The 20,914-nt window shown below is 60.0% G+C and overlaps 10 protein-coding genes across 10 annotated transcripts in view; 4 read left to right on the forward strand and 6 right to left on the reverse strand.

Annotated features, from left to right (window-relative positions):
• The first annotated feature begins 72 nt into the window (after nt 1–72).
• On the forward strand, nt 73–1,074 carry SPRG_00343 (hypothetical protein). Its single transcript, XM_012338443.1, has 3 exons — nt 73–181; nt 231–356; nt 406–1,074. The coding sequence occupies exons 1-3, from the start codon at nt 80–82 to the stop codon at nt 916–918; spliced, it is 741 nt and encodes a 246-aa protein (XP_012193833.1). The 5' UTR covers nt 73–79; the 3' UTR covers nt 919–1,074.
• A 327-nt stretch (nt 1,075–1,401) lies between these two features.
• SPRG_00344 (isocitrate lyase) lies at nt 1,402–3,118 on the reverse strand. Its single transcript, XM_012338444.1, has one exon. It carries the CDS (start codon nt 3,067–3,069, stop codon nt 1,456–1,458), a length of 1,614 nt encoding a protein of 537 aa, XP_012193834.1. The 5' UTR covers nt 3,070–3,118; the 3' UTR covers nt 1,402–1,455.
• Nucleotides 3,119–3,681: 563 nt separating this feature from the next.
• SPRG_00345 (hypothetical protein) lies at nt 3,682–4,912 on the forward strand (the record flags this gene model as incomplete). The annotated part of the gene is made up of 6 exons (XM_012338445.1): nt 3,682–3,760; nt 3,808–3,878; nt 3,919–4,121; nt 4,162–4,282; nt 4,331–4,576; nt 4,625–4,912. The coding sequence occupies 6 exons, from the start codon at nt 3,682–3,684 to the stop codon at nt 4,910–4,912; spliced, it is 1,008 nt and encodes a 335-aa protein (XP_012193835.1).
• A 644-nt stretch (nt 4,913–5,556) lies between these two features.
• On the reverse strand, nt 5,557–7,410 carry SPRG_00346 (hypothetical protein). Its single transcript, XM_012338446.1, has 2 exons — nt 6,535–7,410; nt 5,557–6,479 (listed from the first exon to the last, which is right to left on the reverse strand). The coding sequence occupies exons 1-2, from the start codon at nt 7,396–7,398 to the stop codon at nt 5,634–5,636; spliced, it is 1,710 nt and encodes a 569-aa protein (XP_012193836.1). The 5' UTR covers nt 7,399–7,410; the 3' UTR covers nt 5,557–5,633.
• A 1,425-nt stretch (nt 7,411–8,835) lies between these two features.
• On the forward strand, nt 8,836–12,401 carry SPRG_00347 (hypothetical protein; the record flags this gene model as incomplete). The annotated part of the gene is made up of 15 exons (XM_012338447.1): nt 8,836–9,207; nt 9,262–9,410; nt 9,480–9,705; nt 9,752–9,889; nt 9,930–10,100; nt 10,565–10,703; nt 10,748–10,947; nt 10,990–11,069; nt 11,115–11,178; nt 11,227–11,358; nt 11,405–11,737; nt 11,785–11,865; nt 11,916–11,964; nt 12,010–12,061; nt 12,107–12,401. The coding sequence occupies 15 exons, from the start codon at nt 8,836–8,838 to the stop codon at nt 12,345–12,347; spliced, it is 2,427 nt and encodes an 808-aa protein (XP_012193837.1). The 3' UTR covers nt 12,348–12,401.
• SPRG_00348 (hypothetical protein) lies at nt 12,334–14,010 on the reverse strand. Its single transcript, XM_012338448.1, has 3 exons — nt 13,597–14,010; nt 13,428–13,548; nt 12,334–13,198 (listed from the first exon to the last, which is right to left on the reverse strand). The coding sequence occupies exons 1-3, from the start codon at nt 13,985–13,987 to the stop codon at nt 12,409–12,411; spliced, it is 1,302 nt and encodes a 433-aa protein (XP_012193838.1). The 5' UTR covers nt 13,988–14,010; the 3' UTR covers nt 12,334–12,408.
• Nucleotides 14,011–14,535: 525 nt separating this feature from the next.
• On the reverse strand, nt 14,536–15,762 carry SPRG_00349 (hypothetical protein). Its single transcript, XM_012338449.1, has 7 exons — nt 15,697–15,762; nt 15,474–15,644; nt 15,337–15,426; nt 15,212–15,286; nt 15,040–15,159; nt 14,852–14,993; nt 14,536–14,797 (listed from the first exon to the last, which is right to left on the reverse strand). Exons 1-7 carry the CDS (start codon nt 15,746–15,748, stop codon nt 14,692–14,694), a joined length of 756 nt encoding a protein of 251 aa, XP_012193839.1. The 5' UTR covers nt 15,749–15,762; the 3' UTR covers nt 14,536–14,691.
• A 908-nt stretch (nt 15,763–16,670) lies between these two features.
• Nucleotides 16,671–18,553, reverse strand: SPRG_00350 (hypothetical protein). Its single transcript, XM_012338450.1, has 11 exons — nt 18,408–18,553; nt 18,059–18,367; nt 17,934–18,007; nt 17,735–17,891; nt 17,602–17,691; nt 17,436–17,549; nt 17,238–17,381; nt 17,107–17,193; nt 16,951–17,058; nt 16,852–16,902; nt 16,671–16,800 (listed from the first exon to the last, which is right to left on the reverse strand). Exons 1-11 carry the CDS (start codon nt 18,528–18,530, stop codon nt 16,723–16,725), a joined length of 1,335 nt encoding a protein of 444 aa, XP_012193840.1. The 5' UTR covers nt 18,531–18,553; the 3' UTR covers nt 16,671–16,722.
• A 297-nt stretch (nt 18,554–18,850) lies between these two features.
• Nucleotides 18,851–19,883, forward strand: SPRG_00351 (hypothetical protein; the record flags this gene model as incomplete). The annotated part of the gene is made up of 4 exons (XM_012338451.1): nt 18,851–18,972; nt 19,018–19,324; nt 19,372–19,448; nt 19,494–19,883. The coding sequence occupies exons 1-4, from the start codon at nt 18,865–18,867 to the stop codon at nt 19,881–19,883; spliced, it is 882 nt and encodes a 293-aa protein (XP_012193841.1). The 5' UTR covers nt 18,851–18,864.
• A 39-nt stretch (nt 19,884–19,922) lies between these two features.
• Nucleotides 19,923–20,914, reverse strand: part of SPRG_18793 (hypothetical protein) — a gene marked incomplete at both ends in the record, with an annotated part of 5,780 nt that continues 4,788 nt past the window's right edge. The window contains one exon of the mRNA XM_012338625.1: nt 19,923–20,900. Coding sequence (XP_012194015.1) covers nt 19,923–20,900 — 978 coding nt within the window. The remainder of the gene's footprint in view (nt 20,901–20,914) is intronic.

The raw sequence follows: 20,914 nt of genomic DNA on the forward strand, positions 1-20,914 counted from the left end.
CACATCTTTTCAGCCAATAAGCGCTCGACGTTCAAATCAATGCATTTTAAATGGCTGAAAGTCGTGGTAATTGATAAAAATGACGGTGACAGCATGGTACATTGACGCCGGGGCATGGGCGCCGACGCCGGACGTCTGGAGCACCCTCTTGGCCTACCTCCTCCCGGTCGAGCGAGAGAAGGTACTACATACGGCAATGTTGCCAGCTTGCTGCTGATGCGACGACGCAGGTGCAGCGTTTTCGCTTTGCAAAGGACCAGAAATTCGCACTCCTGAGCCGGCTGCTCCAGCGCCACCTCGTCCACACCGCGTTCGGGACGCCGTTCGATGCCATCCACCTCGATCGCACGCCGCATGTACTATGTCAACCGACCTACCAGATCTTATCCTAGCTGCTTGGGCTAGGGCAAACCCTCTTGGCCGGACTGTCCGAGCCCCACCTGGAACTACAACGTCTCGCACCAAGAAAGGTTGGTCGCGATCGCGTCAGCCGACAGCGTGCGTATCGGCGTCGACGTCGTGTGCGTCACGGACAAGCCGTCGCACGTCACGACCGAGAGCTTCTTGGCCACGTTTGCCGCGTTCTTCGGGCCGCGCGAGTGGGCGCAGATCCACGCGTCACCCGACCCGCTCCGTCGCTTCTTTCATCTATGGAGTCTCAAAGAGGCGTACGTCAAGGCGCTCGGCGTCGGCGTCGGCTTTGACCTCTTGCGCGTGCAGTTTGACTGCACCGACGTGGACGCTAGTCCGACGCTGTACGTGGACGGCGTGGCGTCGCGCACGTGGCAATTTCATACGACGCCCCTCCTCGACGCGACCCACCTCGCATCGATCGCTCTCGAGCTGCCCGCCGACCAACCGAGGGTGTCCGTTGCATGGCAGCAGCTGCCCATATCGGCTCTCCTTCGATCCACGTAGTGCCATTCCGGTCGCAGCCGTAATCCTCGTAGCATAGCTCCAGGCATGGCTCTGTTGTTGGCATTGATACCCAAGTGATGCAACCATACACCGATAGGCTATCACAAGGCTACCAAAAGGCCACCAAACAGCCAAAAGGCCACCAAAATCTCTAGCAAATCGAGCAGGTGGATCATGGATTCTTGGGCAACGGCATTGGCGACGAGACGAACGTCGGGACTTGGCGTCGTTCCGAAGCAACCTCTCAAGTCATTCATTGTCCCAACCTCCCTGCTGCACGACGGCGAGCCTCGTGATCATGCTGCTGGAGTCGACGGCCTTTCTGATCTTTCCACTACTCTGACCCAAGGCTACGCTATCAAGTACGACGCTGCGGCGTGGGTCGTTAAAGGGGACTCGGACGTCACCGGGCGCGTCTCCACCACGCTGCTTGCGCGTGCGTCTGCATTGCGCGCGACCTTTGCAGGTCCTCCTTGCGCTTTAAGGGCGTAGAAATTGGTTATAGGGGTTTAAAAGGATGCAAAAAAGGTCTAGCGTCTAAAACTGCGACTCGGTGACGCCGCTCGACATGGTGTTGGTCGAGCTGAGGCCGCCCGTGACCGTGTTCTGCATCGCGTCAATGAGCTCCGTGCCCGACCAGCCCTGGTGCTTGAGCGTCTCGACGCCTTCCTGGCGCTCGGCGCGCTGGACGCCCTCGACGTACGCGAGCATCTTGCGCGTGCCATAGTCGCGGGCAAAGCGCGTGATGCCGAGCGAGTCGCTGTGGAAACCGGCGAGCGTGATAAACTGCCACGTGTAGCCCATGGCGCCGAGGTCGTCGATAAACGTGCGGATCTGCGCGTCCGACATGCCGGCCGCGTCCCAGTTGAACGACGGCGACAGGTTGTACGCGAGCATCTGGTGCGGGTGCTGCGAGTGCACGCCGTTGGCAAACGTGCGCGCGAGCGGGAGGCCCGGCACCGTCGTCTCCATCCAAATCAGGTCGCAGTACGGCGCGTAGGCGCGCGCGCGCGAGATGCAGAACTCGACGCCGCCCTGCACGCGGTAGTAGCCCTCGACCGTGCGGGCCTTCTCCCAGCAAAACGAGACCGTCACGCCGTGCTGCGACGCAAACTTCTTCATGCCCTCGAGGCCGAGGATCGAGCCGTTGTCCAGACCCTTGTCAAAGGCAGCGACCGCGGCCGCGTTGAGCTGCTTGCGGAGCGCGGCGGGGTACGTCATGCAGCCGGCGAGCTTGTCCCACGACTCGGCGCGGCCGTTGCGGGCCGCCTCGGCGTACGACTCGACGCTGAGGTTGGTGGCACCGAGGATGAACGCGTGGTCGCGCGGGTCCGAGTTGTTGTCGAGGAGCGTCGCGGCTTCGGCATCCGTGCGAGCAACAATGACGAGGGGGACCTGCATGACGTCGGCTTGGAGGCGGGCCGCAATGAGGCGCGTAATGTGCTCGGCCGTCGTTACCAAGACCTTGCCGCCCATGTGGCCGCACTTCTTGGTGCCCGGCTTCTGGTCTTCCAAGTGGATGCCAGCCGCGCCGCGTTCGATAAACATCTTGACGAGCTTCATGCACGCCGTGAGGCCACCGTGGCCCGTGTCGGCGTCGGCAATGATGGGGCGGAGGTAGTCCACGGGGGCCGACGCGGCGCGCTGCGCGGGCGTCATGCGGCGGCGGGCTTCAAACTGCTTGCGGTCGTGGAAGCACTGAGCGCGGAAGAGCTGGTCGACCTTGTTGGGGACCGTGTCCATGGGGTAATCGGCGACATCCGGGCCGGGCTCGTTCGAGGTCGACGCCGTCGACGACGACTGCCAGCCGCTCACGTACACCGACGTGAGGTGCTTGGCCATCTGGACGACCTGGATCGTGTCGAGCGCACCAAAGGTGTGGCTGCACTTGCCCTCGGCCTGGAGCTGGCGAAGCATCGTGTAGAGCTTGACCGCCTGCTGCGTCGAGGCGTACGCCGTCTCAAACGTGCCCTGGAGCTTGACCACGTCTTCGGGGCCATACGGGCGGGTCGTGTGCTTGAAGCGCTCCTGGGCGATGAAGGCAGCCGTGGCCTTGACGCGGGCCTGGAAGACCGTCTCGTCGTCAATGGCGACCGCGGGCGAGATCTGGCTGCCAATGCGGTCGAGGCGCGAGTGGGCGTTCGGGCTCATGGTCGGTCTGGGCGTCGGACGGCGAGATGGCTAATGACGCCGAGCCAACTCGACACTGCGTGCGCAACCTCTAGCAATTAATACCTCAACGGCCCGAGTTCCATCCGCCAATCAGAAACCAGCACATTGGAACCAGCCAATCATTGAAGCTCATGGATCCGAACAGGCCGTCGTCACGTGCACAAGTTGAACTACTTGGCTCAATCACAAGCCAGGTGGCCGATCTTTCGGCCACTTCAAGATCGCAGTCTCTCAGAGCTGATAGTTTACTCAACACTTGGCACGTTCTGGCCGACGCTGTTGACTCGACAGCTCACGATCGGCCACGTTCCGACTGGTTCTTTTTTCCCGGGGGGTCCGCGGAAGGTTTTAGAGCACCACGGGAATAAGTCTCATCTCGTTGTAGAGGACCGACGCCATTTTGATATGTACGAGTATGGCGGATGCGTGGGTCTGCAGCCTCGCCCACTCGATTTGCTCGTAGCAGCAAGTGGCAGGGCGACGTGATGGCATGCTGGCCACTGCATGGGTACGAGGCCGGGACCTTGTCGACGCGAGGGCTGCATGGACACGAGGGCGAGGCGGGATAGTTCTCTTAGCTGCATCGACACGATGGCGCCGCACTCTTCAACCTACGAGAAGACGAGGTCGCTGCGCGAGGATGCGGCGTCGGCGGTCGTGGGTGCGGTGGGTACCTCGCGCGTCTCTGGCGCGAAACGGCGAAACGGGTCGTTGCAGCCATCATGCAGCTCGTGGTGCTGCTGTGGCTCGTTCTTATTGTCGCCGCCGAGGAGCTTGTCAACCCCGAGGTAGTAAGAATCGTTCGACCAGAGGCGCCACCCACGCTAGGCGACCAACCAAGTGTTTGGCGCTGTCTGGGTCAAAGGCGTGAAAATCACGTCCGACGCACTCATCGGGTCGTGCTTCCAAGGCTACGGGCTCACGGGCTGTTCGAATGGCAACGTGACGTCGCAGCACTATGGCGTCTCCAACCAGCTCGTGCCGGGACGGTCGTATTGCCTCCAGTGCTGCAGCAACCCGACGCCAACGGGGTGCGTTCTCCTCATGGCGGACGACGACGAGATATCGTAGGAGCGACGAGACGTGGGACCTCGCTTGCCCGCTCACGCTGCTCCAGCAGTCGGTCATCACCAACGACATTGGCAAAGAGTATGTGTTTGCCCGCCGTCGCAACCGCACGGACACGGGGCTGGTACGAGCGCTTCGCTTCTCAGTCCCATTGGATTCATGCGAAGACGAGGTCGTGTGCCAATGGCCAAAACGCACCAAGGGGCTGTACCTCGTCGGGTACACGCTGGAGCTCGTCGTGACCGAGTACAGCGCGTCGAGCGGCGCGGTGTTCTGGGTCGGCGTCGACGCGTGCTCTGTCATCGCGATCGAGTCGACGGCGCTACCGACGACGTTTACCGAGCGCATTCGCATGGTGTCGGTGCGTCCATCGTACACGCCGTCGCCGTACTGGTACTTTGCCCTCGGCGGCGTCTTGGTATCGATATTGCTTGCATCGCACGATGCGGACGAGGCTTCGCACTAGGTCCTCGCGCTCTATATGGCGTACGTGGGGTACCGCGGCTACATGCGCAACGAACACTGCGTCAACTGCGCGTCCAAACTCGTCTTCTTCCACTCGCTCTGCCTCCTCTGCATACTCTGCGGCTGCCGCCTCCACGCACCACCGGCCAAGGCTTTTGCGCCCAAGCCTACGAGAAAGAGCTCGCCGCCGCGAACAGCGACGCCTCCAGCGTTAGCGCCGACGAGTAGCGAAACCGACCTAACTTATTCCTGTACCAAGTCTCTCGCTGGTAGCAATCCTGACCGTTGAATCTCAAGCCCCACTGCAGAGTCCCGCTGCGTTGTCACCACATATGGAGCACCAGGCAAGCCCTGTGACGTGATCCCGTGGCCAGCAAACTTGCACTTTGGCACCAGCCGGCGATCCCATGCCAGCCGGCGATCCCATGCAGGCCGGATTTGATTGGCGCGACTGCCAATCACAAGTCCCGCTCGAAAGGTCAAGGCGGCCTCTTAGCGCCTTGTAGGAAGCCGAGGTGCACTACGAGACGTACCTGTAGGGCATGGTCACGATACTACGCACACAAAGGCTCAACAAGACGCTCATCGACCGCATCCAAGAGGACCCCCCCGGCATTGGTGAGAGGCGCCCATCCATACCGGGAACAGTCCTCTTGGATGCACTCGATGAGCGTCCGAGACGAAAGATGAGCTGGGCCGGTACACCAGCACCACAGCCTCTGGTGCGCCTTGTCATCCACGAGCTCCGTGATGACTTTTCCGTTTCTATCGTACAGCAGATGAGTATCGCATGGGGATGGCGATGCCGAGGTCGTCCGATCCAGTGCTGCGTCCGAGCTCACTCTAACCACCTTTATAACCCCTTTACAAGTGTACATGCGCCGCGAGAACGCCAAGCTGCGACGACAACGAGCCACGAGATAGAAGAGGAAATGGGTTGTTAGCACACATAAATAACTGCGTCTTCTTCACTCACGAGCCAAAAACCAGAGAGGTGAACGAGCTGCTGCTCACACGAGCCCTTGCAGTCGGCCGGTGAGCTTTTGGCTCTTGCGTTGGATGAAGCTCTCGAAGTCTTCGTTCTCGCCAATGTCGCTGTCGCTGTCGCTGTCTTCAAATGCCGCCGCGGCCGCCGAGACCGAGACCGAGCCAGGCAAGGCCTTGGAGATGGTCACCACGTCTTCGTCGTCCGAGGCCTCGTCGTCCGAGATGTCGTTGCCGCGCGCCGCGCTCTCGCCCGGGCGGCTGTAGCGCTCCCAGTTTTCTTCGTGGAGTTGCCGACGGAGCTGCTTCATTTGCTCGCGGCTCGCGTTCCCGTTGCTCATCATGGCCTCGATCTCGTCGATTTCGTGCTCGGAGAAGCGCGATTTCTTCTTGCCTCGGAACGAGACGATCTCGACTTCCGAGTCGTCCGAGTCGTCCGAGTCTTCCGACGCCTTCTTGTGGTTGTCCATGGTCCACTTGAACTGGATGTAGCCCTCGAGTTTGGGCGGAATGCGCCACTCGTGCGTGTTTCCGTCCAAGAGCACTCGCGTCATCTCGGATGGATCAAAGAAAGCCTCTTCGAGCTCGAGGCAGAGCCGCTCGGCGTCGATCGCAAGCCAATTGTCGGGCGTGATGCGGTAGCAGCCCGGCTGGCGGATCATGGCTTTCGCCAGAAACTTGTCGAGATACCGGAGAAGCATGAGCGCACCGTCGCGCGTGAGGCCAAGCGATTGGAGCTCGGTCTCGGCGTTCCCGACAATCTGCGCTTCGTTGCCGGACGGGATGCGCTTGAGAACGACTGGCTTGGTCGACGCATACCGCGCGTCCTTGAGGAACGACGAGTTGACGTCACGCGACCGGGACAAGCTCGACTAGACAGGGTAAACATGAGCTTGCAATGCCATACTACAGTGCCTGCAGGTGTACCCGGTTGCTGCTGCGATGACGGTGGCTCGACTTGGTTGGCGTCGGCTCGGGCTGGTCCTCGAACCGCGTCTTCGCACGGGTTTGCCGGGTCGACACGGGGCGCTCGTTCGACTTGAGGATCGAGCGCGGTGGCAGCGACGACGAGAGCGACGAGTTGGACGCGAGGGACGACGAGGATTCGTGGCGCGTCGTGGCCACGGACGAGGCCGAGTTGGACTTTTCTTTCGTCCACTGGGACCGCGGCGAGAGCGTCGGCGCGTAGCCCGGGAGGTTGTCCGTGTGGCGCTCGTTCTCGTTGGTCATGCTCGAGCTGCCACCGCGCTGACTTTCCATTGGCATCGAGTGGCGCTTTGGCATCGGCACGACCTTGGGCTCGTCGCCCGCCATCGGCACCGGCACGCGGTTGATCTCTTCAATGTCGGTGGTCAAAAACTCCTTGAGCGCGTCCAGCACAAGCACGCTGCCTTGCGTGTTGAAGGACGCATCGTGGGTCGACTTGCGCTTCTGCGCCTTTCGGTATTCGTGCGTACAGAGCAAGACCTTGGTGAGCCACTTGTCGAGCGCTTCGGCGCGCGTCTTGACGACCGACTCGGTGCGCGAGCCAAAGAGGCGCTTGGACGGGAACGAGAGCGCTTCGACGGCTGCGAGGAACCGCCCGTTCGCCGAGTCCATCGCCAACGGCTTCATGATGGCCAAGATCTTAGCGCGGAGCTCGCGGAACTCGTGGTAGGGCCGGCGCACGGTCATCTCGACGCCATGGATCTGGTGGTCCGTGACCCGGATGACGTACTGCGTCCGGTCCGCAGGCGTGTAGTCGACGTGCGTGATGGCGACGACGAGGCCCTTCGCCTCCTCGGTACTCATGCTCGAGTCGGTTCTGTTGAAATGACCAAAAACCCTCCGCGATTTGCAATGGCCAAACTCGCTTCTGATTGGCCAACGTGAGAGCTACAGTGCCGCACATTGTATTACCTTGGCGTTTGTATTGCGATTAAAATTATTTACGCGCATTACCAATCGAAGGTCCTTTTTCGGGCATTCCACCACGTGCATAAAACGTGCGTTAAACGCACAGCGTTTTTCCGCGTCGTAGAGGCTGGCTCGTATACACCTACTGCGCTTGATACACACCATTATGGATACACACGACCCTGCACACGACCCTTCATTGGTCCCTCGTCCGTAGAAGCCTTCAAGCATTCCCGGCGCTTTTACATGGCCCCACATCCATGGACCCTACGTAGTACACACGTATAGACGCACAGCTTGCCGAGACTTGGTCGTCGTCGTCGACCGGGAGCTTCTCGGACTCAGAGAGCCAGAGACGGATACACAAGTCGTGTGGCCGAGTGCATACTATTGGAGGCGCAACCAAGCTCGTCGCGGCTTGCCACGGGCGCTGTCTTTCCCATGTCTTTTTTGGCGCGGGGTGTGTGAAATTTTGACTTGGTCCTAGGATGCGTTTAAACCATTAAACCCCAACGGCAAACACGTTAAATGGCGGCCGACAGGCTGCGCGTGGACTTGAAGAAGCGATGGCCATCTGTAGCGCGAGCCAGTCAACGCGCATCTCGCGAAATGGCGAGAACGCGGTGGGCGGACCCGCCGACGCACGAACCGACCCGCTCCCCCGGCGACCTACGATGAGCTAGCTATTATTATTATTACACCTGGAGCCACGACGTACCCAGCCGCATAACGCTCATCGACTGACGCCGTGGTCCGCGCTGTAACGCCGGCGTCCGTTGAAGAAAGCGCGCGCAAACCAAGTGGTGCATCAGAAATCAAGCGCGGGTTTGTTCTTCGAATGCACACAACAGCAAACTCGAGCGGCGCCCGGGATCGAAGCCCAGTCCTCGGGCACGCGCGCGAGGAAAGAAGAAGATCATAACGTTCTTCCTCGCAGCCTCTCCGAGGCGGCATGCGTCGTCGTCGGAGGCATGGACTTTGACGTGGAAATGCATCGAATCGAAGCAGGCACAAGCGCCCTTCTTCCTCATCCCATGCACGGGCTTTCGATATTCATCACGAATATATATTGTTGCGCTGCACTTCAAGATCCGCGATCCTCCCGGGGTACTTTGGTGAAGGGCGTGGGCTACAAATCCCAAGTGTCGTCCCTTCGGATACGTAGCGGCGAATGATTCAAGGCTTGTATGGTATACAGGCGCGCCGTCATATCCTCTAAGATCTGAGGTCCAAAACGACGTTGAAGTTGTGGCCGTGGCGGGCCCGATACTCGAATTCAGTATAAAGCGATGTATCTTGATGTTCACATTTGATTTTGCCATCCCGCCGCAAATGCTGCCCGAGACCGTCGAGCTCCGCGACTTCCAGTTCTATGGCTTCGCCTGCAAGGGCCTCTTTGCGACCGCGGACCTCCCGACCAACACGCCGGTGTGGACCTGGGACAAGGCCACCGAGCCGCTCGAGACGTGGACGCGCCACGAGATCATGGCGCACGCCGACCGACAGAAGCTCATCAACTTCTCGTACATGGTCGGCGACGACGCGTTCGCGACGACGCTCGAGCCCGAGCGTGACCCGACGTGGTATTTCAACCACGCGTGCGATCCCAACTGCTGGTTTGAAGGCGACGGCCAAATCGTGACGCGGCGACCCGTGAAGAAGGGCGAGCAGCTCTGCTACGACTATGCGTGCACGGAAACCGAGGTACGCCATCGCGGGATGCCAGCACGTACATGATGGACTTATACAAGCATGTAGTCGTCGCTTCATGCGGGCATGATGTGCCAGTGCGGCAGCGACAAGTGCAGAGGCAAGCTCAAGTTTGACGATTGGCGGAGCCGGGCGTTTATCAAGGCCAACTACGGCCACGTGACCGATTTCATCATGAAGAAGCACGCAGAAAACAGGTATGATACGCTCGACGACCCTTGTGCGTAGCCGATAGCGTGTGGAGCGTAATAAAACCTTGCCGCTAGTTGGTACGACTCGCGCATGGAGCTCCGCCACAAGAGCAAATCGTCGCTTGGGCTCTTCTGCCGCGAAGACGCCGATTGCAAGATCCACGCCGGCGAGATCGTCCTCGTCTTCTCTGGCAAGGTCATTCACAAGGACCAGTTCCTCGAGCCGGGCGCGATGACGGCGCGGGACTTTGAGATGTCGCTCCAAGTGCACAAGGATTTGTGGCAGATCCCGGCGTGGAAGGTAGTAGTACTGCGGTCGAAGCGAGTGCATCACATTGCGCGTCTAGGAAACCGGCGACAAGATCGAGACGAGCGACTACATCAACCACTCGTGCGACCCGACGTGCGGCATGCAGGACTCGGTCACGGTCATCGCCATCCGCGACGTGCACCCGGGCGATGAGATCACGATCGACTACTGCATGGTACGCACCTTGTCGCCACATCGCGCTCATCCTTACGTAGGTCAACGATGGGTGCAACGACGAGCCTAGCGACAACTTTATGTGCAATTGCGGCAGCGCCAACTGCCGCGGCGAGATCACGACGCTCGACTGGCAGCTGCCCGAATTGCAGAGCCGCCTCGGCCCGTACTTCGCGCCGTTCGTCAAGCACCTCATCGAGAACCCGCCGTTCGTTGGCATCCCGTAGCACTCCTCGCACACGACGATGATCAACAAGATGTGGGAAGAGACGACGATATGCACCCCACTGGCAATACCCCGTAATATAAGGCCTTCGATCTGATGCGATCTTTCGAATTTCCGCCGCTTCTGATTCGTTCCTCAATAGCCAATCGCATCGCGCGTATCTTGTGCCGAAAATAAGACCGCCCACGACTGCCACAAACACAACGCCGGTGTCCAGCTCGGGCACGAGAGACCCACGAGCTCGCAGAAGTCCATGGTTGATATGTGCTCCACCGCGACAAGGTCGTCTTGGACGAGGCCTACCATTTCGATTCGCAAGGCGACGTCAGGTCGAAGCACCTGATGTCCTGCGCCCCTTGTTAAATGTGGCACATGCCACTATTGCGTATTTTGGTGGCATGGCGGTCGTCGGCGCCGCGAGCAACGCAAATGGCTCACGTCGCTGCGTAGGAACTCATCGAAGTCAAGGTCTACCGCGTGCTATGGCACGTCTGCCGCCCGTTCGTCGAGTGGCTCGTGGCGTCCAAGGACCTGCGCCGCCACGTCCCGCCAGCTGCGACCAGAGAGCGCTTCGGCGAGGCGACCGCAGGTACGTACGCCGCCATTCATGGGCACGAGCATCACGTATGCTAGACGTGTTTCCGTCAAGCAAATCCGGGCTTGTTTGGATCCACGGGGCATCCGTCGGTGAGTGCTTGAGCGCCCTTCCGCTCATTCAAGCGCTGACGCACATGCCGGGCGCTCGGGTGGCGCCGGGGACGCTGCGCCTCGACGTTCTCTTGACGACGACGACGCCTAGCGCCCGCGCACTGCTCCAGGAGCGGCTTCGCGCGGTAGTTCTTGTCCCTCGAATGACGACGCCAGCCAGATGGTAGAACCCGCATGCGCATTGCATCTTTGCGCCGCTCGACCACGCGCCGTATGTCCAAGCCTTTCTCTCGACGTGGCAGCCGACGTACGTAGTCCTGCGCTCTTTTGCGACGACCGAAGCATGACGTAGCGCGGCGATTTGGGTCGAGTCGGAGCTGTGGCCCAACATGATTGTTGAAGCAGCCAAGCGCAAGGTAGTCATACTCTTCTACATGTGCCGACGGAGACGATGTACATACTAGATGCCCATGGGCTTGATCAACGGCCGCATGTCAGCCAAGTCGTTTGGCCGATGGAACTCGTGGCTCGGGCGGCGGCTGGCGCAGCACCTGCTCGGCCCGTTTGCTTTGCTCACGCTGTGCCAGAGCCCCGAGGTCATTAGCAGTGTATGCTGAGAGCGCGACATCGTTTGATGCTTAGGACCTCTATCGGTTCCAAACCCTCGGCGCGACGTCGGCCAAGTACGTGGGCGACCTCAAATTCCGTACGACCTCGTACAATAAGATTGCTCCCGTCGCTGGACCGTCACTCGTAGTCTCGGCCAAGCAAGACGTCGACGCGGTGTGGCTCGCGCGTCTCGGCCACGCCGTGCAAGGCCGGTGCGTCTGGGTCGCCGTGAGCACACACGAAGGCGAGGAAGCCATCTGTGTGCATGCCCACATGGAGATTCGGCGGGCGCATCCCAACGCGCTGCTCGTGCTCATTCCCCGGCACCCGCACCGCTGCGACGGTATTCAAAACACCATCCACACGGTCCGACACCCGCGGCGTCACCATGTCGCTCATTCTAAATTGCCTAGACCACTTCGCTGCGAACCCAGCGGCGCTCCAGCGACAGCACGCCCGGGCCCGAGACGGACATCTTCCTTGTCGACGTCATCGTAGGAGCGTCGGCAGAGTTGCGGCGAAGCGTCTGACGCGAGTGCCCTAGGGCGAGACGCAGCTGTACTTCGACGTGTCGCCCGTCACCTTTGTCGGGGGTACGCCGGCGCGTTTCATTGCAGAAAGATTCACCTTTCTCGTAGGGTCGCTTGTCGACGTTGGCGGCCACAACGTGCTCGAGCCATTGCGTTCGGGGTAGTTGGATCCTTGCACATATCGCAGTGGCGACAGTGTCTGTAGGTGCGCGGTGGTGCACGGCCCATACATGGCCAACTGCACGTCGGTGCTGGCGACGCTGGCGACGATTGGAGCGCCAGTACGCGCCGTCAACGCAGAGTCCTTGGCATCGACGGTGACGCGGCTGCTGTCGACGCCGGAGGCTGCGGCAAGTACCGATGCAACGATGCCCGTTCAAGACGCACTCTGGGCCGAGCTCGACCCGTTTCTTCAACGCATTTCACACAGCGCGCGTTCGTTGTAGTTGTTTCGTTAGTAGACAGTAGTATTATAATGCACAAAAGGGGGCAAAACCGCGTCCATGTTTAGTAAGGGCGATAGCGGTCCGACTTGCCGCCTTGCTGGCCTTGACGTTGGTAGCTGCCGTAGCCGCCCGACGACGGGTACCCAGCGGCCGGGTCGTCGTAACTCGGCTGGCCCTCGGCGCCGCTGGCATCGCCGCCGTCCGGCGGTGCGCCCGACGGATCATACGGCGGGTAGCCGCCATAGCCACCAGCACCATAGCCGCCGTAGCCGCCGGCACCGTAGCCGCCATAGCCACCGTAGCCACCATAGCCACCGTAGCCGGCAGCAGCCGCGGCACCGCCGTAGCCACCGCCACCGTAGCCAGCCGCACCGTAACCACCACCGTAGGCGGGTGCGCCGTAGCCACCGTAGCCACCGTAGCCCGCCGCGCCGTAGCCGCCGCCGCCACCGTAACCGCCATAGCCGCCGCCGCGACCACCGCCGCCGCGACCGCCGTAGCCGCCACGACCGCCGTAGCCGCCGCGACCGCGACCGCCATAGCCAGAGTCGTAGCCACCGCGACCACCGCGCATCTCGCCCTTGGGCTCGGCGCGCTTGATCTCGACGACCTTGCCGTGGAGCTCGTGCGACTTGGAGATGACTTCAGCGACCGCGCCTTCTTCTTCAAAGCTCACAAAGCCGAAGCCGCGCGACCGCTGCGTGTCGCGGTCCATCATGACGATGGCGTCCGTGATCTTGCCATAGTCTTCAAAGTACGTGCGAAAGTCGTCGTTCGTGACCGACGGGGGCAGACCACCGACAAAGATCTTCTTCGACTCGGTCGAGCGACCGCCCGACGCATACCGGTCGCTACACAAGCAGACAAGACGTCAGTGGACGCGCATGGAAGACGTCGTGTGATCTGGAGCAGGACGGCAAGAGAGTGCGGTGGACAAGAGATGATAGATGTGGGGAAATCGACTCCTCGTTACATCTGCCTGTGCTTGTTGTTGTTACTGCACTCTCCTGCCTCCTTTCAAGCATAAAGCTTTCGCTACCAGTGATCACTACGAGGAAGGAGCATCTAATCGAGACGAACCTATAGCCGCCGGCCGACCCGCCCTGCGGCCGCGCGCCTTGGCTGTCGCGCGGTACGGCGCGCTTTACTTCAACGTTGCGCCCGTCCAACGTGTGCGTATCGCTCAGTACACGCTCAATCACTACAATCGACGACGATCAGCGTCCTACGTCCTCGCCTCTATAGCTACCAGAAGGGTCCTCAAACGTCACAAAGCCAAAGCCACGCGGCTGGCCAGAGTACTTGTCCTTCATGAGCGCCGCGTCCGTCAGCGCGCCATACTTGCCAAAGTGCGAGCGCAAGTTGTCTTCCGTGGTTTCCCAGCTCACACCACCGACAAAGATCTTGCCCGCGCCCGTCGACTGGTGGGCCGCGGCCGGCGGCGCCGAGTTGTAGCCGCCCATGTGGCCAGCGTCGGCGTAGTAGCCGCCGCTCTGATCGTCGTTGTGGTACGAGGCTTGCTTGTGGGCGCCCATGTCGCCGCCATCGTGGTGGCCATGACCATGGCCATGACCATGGTCCGCGTGGTGGTGCTCAGGCTCCTGGTGATGGTCGTCTTGCTCGTACACAACTCCGTCCATCTTGCTCGTGTGCGAATTTGGGAATGGCTGGTTTGGGGCCAAAAAATTAAATACCATTTTCAAAACAATACCGACGCATTTTAAGCCCATGGAATTGAATTTCGTGCATTTGCATACAAAATAGATGCTGGTAATTCAATCATGTAAAAAGAACAAGCCACCGGCGGTGTATTATTTTAAAATACGGCATAAAAATCTGGAATAGAACTCTCACAACACATAATCGAACACAACCCCTCAAAATAAATTATCCGCTCGCACCACATATCTTATTCGACGGCCGATGATGGGCAGAAGATGCGATCTTGGCGACCGACGAGCGGTGGCATAGCATGCAACAGAGACTTCCGCCTCGTCGACGCTGCAGCAATAGCCGAGCGAAGGCAATGATGGTCATGGGCGGAAGTAGACGCAGCGCAGGAGTCCGCCTGTCCAGCGTTCCGCCGATCAGATAGCGGTACGCAGAATCCGGCGTGAACGACAGCAGCTGGCCACGGAGCTTGGCCATGACATCCGTGGCACAGCTCCGTGGCGCCACGCGCAAGGTGCCACGCAAGATGCATACGACACAGTAGCTGCCTTCATTGCATCGACTCGGCGTGTAGACGCAGCTCTGCGTAACCTTGTTGGCAGTACAGCGCATCAACTGGCCTCGCGTTACAGGTCTTATACAAAGTTGACGCATGCGGGACGACCCGACGAGCTTAAAGCTCGGGCGTCGTCTTCTCCATCATCTTGCGGTAGATTGCCTCGACCTGCTCCTCGCCCGAGATGCAAATCTTCAGGTCGCGAATGATACCGTCCTTGAGTCTACGTAGCAACACATGCGTCATTCGCTGGGACGAGCTGGCCTCGCAGGCGTACCGGTAGCACCAGCCGTGCACTTGGAGCTCCTGGTTGCGCTGCCAGGCGTTCTGAACGATGCGCGTGTGGCAGACGTTGTAGACGGACTTGGCCACGTTGAGTTCCGTGAGCAAGTCGGACTTCTTCTTGTCGTCCGAGAGGCCTACAAAAGAACGATGCAGCTGCGGCCACGTTGGTGCATCCCGTACGCTCAAAGACCGCCGTGTTATCGCTGTAAATGTCCTTGATGCTGCGAAGCCAGTTGTCGACGAGCCCAAACTCCTGTTGAGACAAGGCTGCGTTGACACCGCCGCAGCCGTAGTGACCGCCTAATGGCAGCATTGAATCCATTTCGACGGAAGAAGGACAAAGGCGACGTACAGACGATGACGTGCTTGACCTTGAGCACGTTCACAGCGTACTCGAGCACCGAGAGCGCGTTCAAGTCGGTGCTCACTACAACGATTCACTGCGTGAGCGAGCCGCGTCCACACGCAAGGACGTACGAAACTGGTTGGCAATGTTGCGATGCACAAACACCTCGCCCGGCGGAAGGTCCAGAATCTGGTTGGCCGGCACGCGCGAGTCGGAGCAGCCTACGCACCACGCCTGAGCATCGAGCGCGATGCGTGGCGAAGCGTACCGATCCAGAGCACTTCGGGCGTCTGCGTGTCTGCGAGCTTGGAGAAGTACGTCGGGTCTTCCTTCTTGACATTGCTCGCCCACTCCTTGTTGCGGTGGAGGAGTTCCTGGAGACCCTTGGTGCCATGCGAGAAGGCAACCGAGCGCTTCTGCGCAGTCGTGCCAAGCGGACCTAGTCACGTTCGTCATGAGCCTCGCCTACATGGAGAGCACGCAGGGCGAACCGTTGGCGCGGACGAGCGACGAGGCAAGGCGAAGACCGAAGCGGCTGTGCATGCTGCAACAAATCCAAAAATGATCTGCGGCGGGATCCGCCAGTCCTTCGCGTTTTACTCTTCAATCCGATACGTTAAAGAGCATTGGGTGACGTTATTTGTTTTCGGAAAACAAAGTGACCAGTGGCGTCGCCAGTGCCGATGTACCCACCATCCTACGACCATCTTGGCGCCAACGCAAAGCCCCAAAAGCTTCCAGCAAGGGTATATAATAATATACCCTTTACTCGTATTATATACCCTTCCCTCCAGGCAATGAGCGGTGACATGTGGTATGTACAAGTCGTCTCTGTTGCCCTTTGCGGCCACTCGGCACTTTTATGCGCAGCGGCTGGCGTTGTTATCACTTGAACTCAGTATACTCGACGGAACCCAGAATTACCCAAGACGACGTTGCCATCCCATTATTGTTGTTTGCATTCATATTGCCCCACGCCAACACGATGGCCAAGCAGATTGCCAAGGGAACATTCCCTTGGCTCGTCAATTCGATGGTTTGCTTCTTCTAAGGGGGTCTATCTTTTCCTCGTGGAAACGTTTAGTCGTACTATCGGTACCAGCGCACCACTTTACGTCGCTTGCGATCCCCAGATCGATGCGCGTCCCATCGTTTCCGGTTCTACCGACTTGGCAGTCTCGAATACCGTAGGGTCCTTCTGGGACGGTCCGGCTCGAACCGTGGAGCCGACGGCTCGGCTCGGCTCGGCCCGGTTATGGCAGTTCTGGCTCCATTTTTTAAGCCGGCTCTAAGCCGAACCGAACCGAGCCGAACCGTAGAGAGCCCTAGTCTCGAAGCACATATATGTCGCCTCTCTTTGCTCATCAGTAACTGTAGTGCATCATTGGCGATGCCGCCGAGCAACCATGCGATCGCTTGGGGATCGGAGTTAAAGAGCTCGAGCGGTGGCGTCCAAGCAGCAGTTGGCGAGAGATATGTACAACATGTCCACTTTAGATAGTCTAGCAACATAGTGATTACGGTGCCGGCTCGGCCATGACCTGCAGCAAGCTCCGGTTGTACGCCTTGACCTGCATCTCCATCTGGATAAACGTCTATCCAAAAGGTGTGTTGTCGCGCGATGTGTCGAACACGAGGCGACTCACCTCCTCCATTTCTCGCAGCCTGTGCTCGTACTCCTTTTGCTCTTGCTGCATCTACGCGAGAGCAAAACTGGTATCGGAGGAATGACGAGGGGTGGGTACCTTGCGCTGCAGCTCCTGCGCCGACTGCTGCTTGGTGCTGATCGCCACTTCAATACCGCGCGTCTTCTCCTGACGCTGGCCCAAGTCGTTCAAGGCCGACTCGAGAGCCTACGCAAGTGGCCGTCACAACCGGATGATACTTGAGGTGGAAGGTACATGCTCCGCTGCCTGCATCTTCTTGGACCCTTGCAGTTTGTACTGTTCGAGCTGCTCCTTGCGCTGCTGCAACAGCTTTTGGAGGCGCTAGGAAGAGATGAGACGGACGCTCCAAGGGCGTCGATGGAAACCGCGTGGTGGGCGACCGCGTGCTTGGCCTTATTGTAGCTTTCCTCAATGAGCTGATGCTGTGCCTTGACGTTGTCCTTCTCAGCCTTGCAGCGGGCCGTGTCCACTTCGGTTTCTTGCATGAGCTCAATGGCCTTGTTGGTTTCCTACGAGCGACCACGTCGTTGCTGAGATGCATCTGCTGCGTGCGCACAGTCTACCTTGTCGGCCCGGGCAAACACGTCATGAGTCATTTGAAGTTCGGTCGTGCGTCGATCCAAAAGGTCCAGTTCTTCCTTGGATGCATCGACTTGCACCGCAATATCGGAAATTTCCTGTGTCATCATAGACGTTGCATGTTTGCAGCGGCTAGAAGATCAGACGTACCGACTTGAACCGCGCAGGCGAGCTCACAATCTTGCTCTGGAGGCGCTCAGTGGTCTTGTTGGCCTCGAGGACTGCGAATTGCACCGACGCCTACTCCAATCCATCACATGGTCTGGGAGAGAGTTGAGTGTACGTAGTCGTCGCGGAGCTGGTTGCTTTGGTTCTTCATGCCAGCATTTTCATGGCGGAGCACGGCCTGGCGCTTGTTGAGCACGTTGATTTCGCCCTCGAGGACGACGCACTCCTCCATGACCTGCTGCAGCGCTGGCGCTTCGTTCGCTTGGCGAGCCCTACGCAGATTGTGGCGGTGTGTGGGAGAGGACAGACGCTACCGGAGCTCGTCGAGCTGGCGCCGCAAGGCTGCATTCTCGTCTTCAGCTTCCTGCCGCAAGCGCAATTCGTCGTCCTACATACCGCTCGCTTCATCCTTGTCGGTCAGGCACAGGGATGCATCTACCGTCTTCTTTTCGTACTGGGCGAGGAACGTCGTGCGCTCCTCCTTGAAGCGCGTAAAGTTGATGAGCGCGCTGAGGATACGCCGGACGCGCTTGAGAGTCGGCTTCTGTACGTCGGCCCAGCCAAAGTCGTTGACGCCGGCGGCGAGCGTGAGCCGGCAGGCCGTCCGGTAGTATGCGATCTCTGGGATCGAGTCTTCGTGGAGCTGCGGGTACTCGAGCGCGCTGAGGCCCGAAAGCGCAGGTTGGCACAGCTCGTCCTTGCCGATGCCCATGATGACAAGGATGAAGTCTTCGATGACCCGACGCACCTACGTCGCTTGAGGCACATGCATGGCCGTCGCCACGTACTGCGCTCGGCTCGCAGTTGCGGATGTCGTCCTCGACGAACGTGATGTTCATGCCCTTGAGGTGCAGGAAGAGGTCCGACATCTTGAGCACCGGGAACGAGTACGTCGACGCGGGTTGGCTCATCGTGCTGGACGTCGACAGGCGAGGGTTTTGAATTTGAACAGGACGGTCTCGCCGGACTCTGATTGGACCGTGCTCCTGGGCAGCATTCGATTGGTCAAAAATCCCGCCGTGACCATCGCGTAGGCTAATATCACGCACATTTCACCGCCCGTGCAGCCCGAGCAAGGGCAGACCAAACGCGCATTCGCGCAAAGCCTACTTTATTCGCACAGCAGCAGTCCTTTTGATGGTGTACAGCAGAGTCGCATCGCATGCAACCGTGCATTCTCCTATGGCCAAGCACTGGACGGTCAAAGTTGAGTGTTGCTAGTGTGGATCCAGTCTCCATTTGAGCATGAAGCTCCTCGCCATCGGAAAGGACGATGCCAAGATGCGCTTGGACCGGTGGCTCAAGGTCCACTTCAAGCGACCGCAGAGCTTCTTCCAGCGCCATCTCCGAGAGGTGTGCTCGTCTTCCTCTCGACATGCTGCTGACGACGCCTTCTAGAAGCGCATTGTCCTCGTCGACGTGCTCGACAACACCAAGCACAAGGCCAACGCAAGCTACACGCTCATGGCCGACGCCAAGTGGCGCATTGGCATCCAAGAGCACCTCTACGCCGAGCTGACCGCGGATGTCGTGCCAGCGCCAGCGCCGACGTCGTCGCTTCCACCTCTGCCCGTTCTGTACGAGGACGATGTCCTGATCGCTGTCTTCAAGCCCACGCAGCTCGCGACGCAGCTCGGTTCCAAGACCCTCGACTCGGTCGCTTCGCGCTACCCACAGTGCAAGCTCGTCCATCGTCTCGATAAAGGTACTCGCCATGGCGGTCTACAGCCTTACGCCATACGATGAGTCTAGGCACGTCGGGCGTCTTGCTGCTGGCCAAGACGCGGCTGGCGGCCGCCGAGCTTGCAGAGATGTTTCGCACCGAGCAGGTGCGTTGGCTGCGGCCCATAGCGAGAAACTCACGCAACGCGCAGGTGTGCAAGACGTATCTCGCACACGTCACGTGGCCGGTCGTCGGCGACTTGGCCGCCGACGGGGTCATTGACCACCCGTTGGAATCCAAGCCAGCGCGCACAACCTACCGGCTGCGGAAGCGCTTTGGACGCACCGCGTTGCTCGAGCTGCAGCCGTCGACCGGACGCAAGCACCAGCTGCGCCGCCACTGTGCCGAGGTACTCGGTGCCCCGATCGTCGGCGACCGTCGCTACGGCGGCGCGACGAGCACTCGCATGTGGCTCCATGCCATGCGCGTTCAGTTTCTGCATCCCCGCACCAAGCGCCAGGTGACGATCGAGGCGCCTTTGCGGACCGCGCCGTCCCACACGGCTGGAACGTCCACGACACGGACTCGAGGGTTGACTTGATCGATTGATACTAGCTTTGGATTCGATTCGATTAATAGGTTATTGAACATAGTCGACCATGGCTGTGACGTGCGGTGCATACCACTGGGCTTGGTGCTGGTGCAGCAGTAGCGCAAGCAGAGTCGTGTCCTTCCGGCGCTCGGCAAAGTGCAGTGCAAGGCCGCCGACACGCGCGCCGTGTCGCAGCAGCAGCGTGACGACGTCGCGGTGGCCGAGCATGCTCGCGGCGTCGATCGGGCTCGTGCCGTTGGCTTTGGCCACGTTGACGTTTGCGCCCGCGGCCAAGAGTAGCGCGACAATGTCGCGGAAGCCGCGCTGGCACGCAATGAAGAGCGGCGTCGTGCCGTTGTGCGTCGGCCGATCCAGCTGCACGATCGGCAGCGAGAGCAGATAGGCGACAAGCGCGACGTGGCCTTCTTCGCACGCAATCAAAAGCGGCGTGAGGCCGGATCGCGTCTGGCCGTTCGGATCGGCGCCGTGCATGAGCAGGTGCAGCGCAATGTCGCGGTGGCCCATGCGCGCGGCGATGTGCAACGCTGCGCTCTTGTCGTCCATGGTCGCCGTGACGTCGACGTGGTACTTGGTCAAGCAGCCGACGACGTCCAGCTTGCCTTCTTGGCTCGCAATGTACAAGCAGCTCACGCCGCCCGCGCGCGTAAAATTCGGGTCGGCGCCGCGCGCCAAGAGCGTCTCCACGATCGTGTGGTGCCCCATCTGGCACGCCAGATACAGCGGCGTGACGCCATTGTCCATGAGCACGTTCGGGTCCAACCCGAGGTTGAGGAGGTCGAGCACGATCTCGTGGTGGCTGCGCTCGCATGCCAGACAGAGCGCGAGGACCCACTCGGGCGTCGGCTTGATGTGCGCGTGCACAAAGCTCGGGCGCCGCGACCGGTGCCGAATGAGCTGCCGCACGCTCGAGCGCGACCCGTTCTTCGCGGCGACGCAGAGCGGCGTCGTGTTGGACGTCGTCGCCGCATCCGTGCGTGCATTGTGCGCGAGCAAGGTGGCCACGATCTCGGTCCAATCCA

This window comes from Saprolegnia parasitica, assembly GCF_000151545.1.
Source record: "Saprolegnia parasitica CBS 223.65 unplaced genomic scaffold supercont2.1, whole genome shotgun sequence".
Taxonomy (NCBI): Eukaryota; Oomycota; class Saprolegniomycetes; order Saprolegniales; family Saprolegniaceae; genus Saprolegnia; species Saprolegnia parasitica.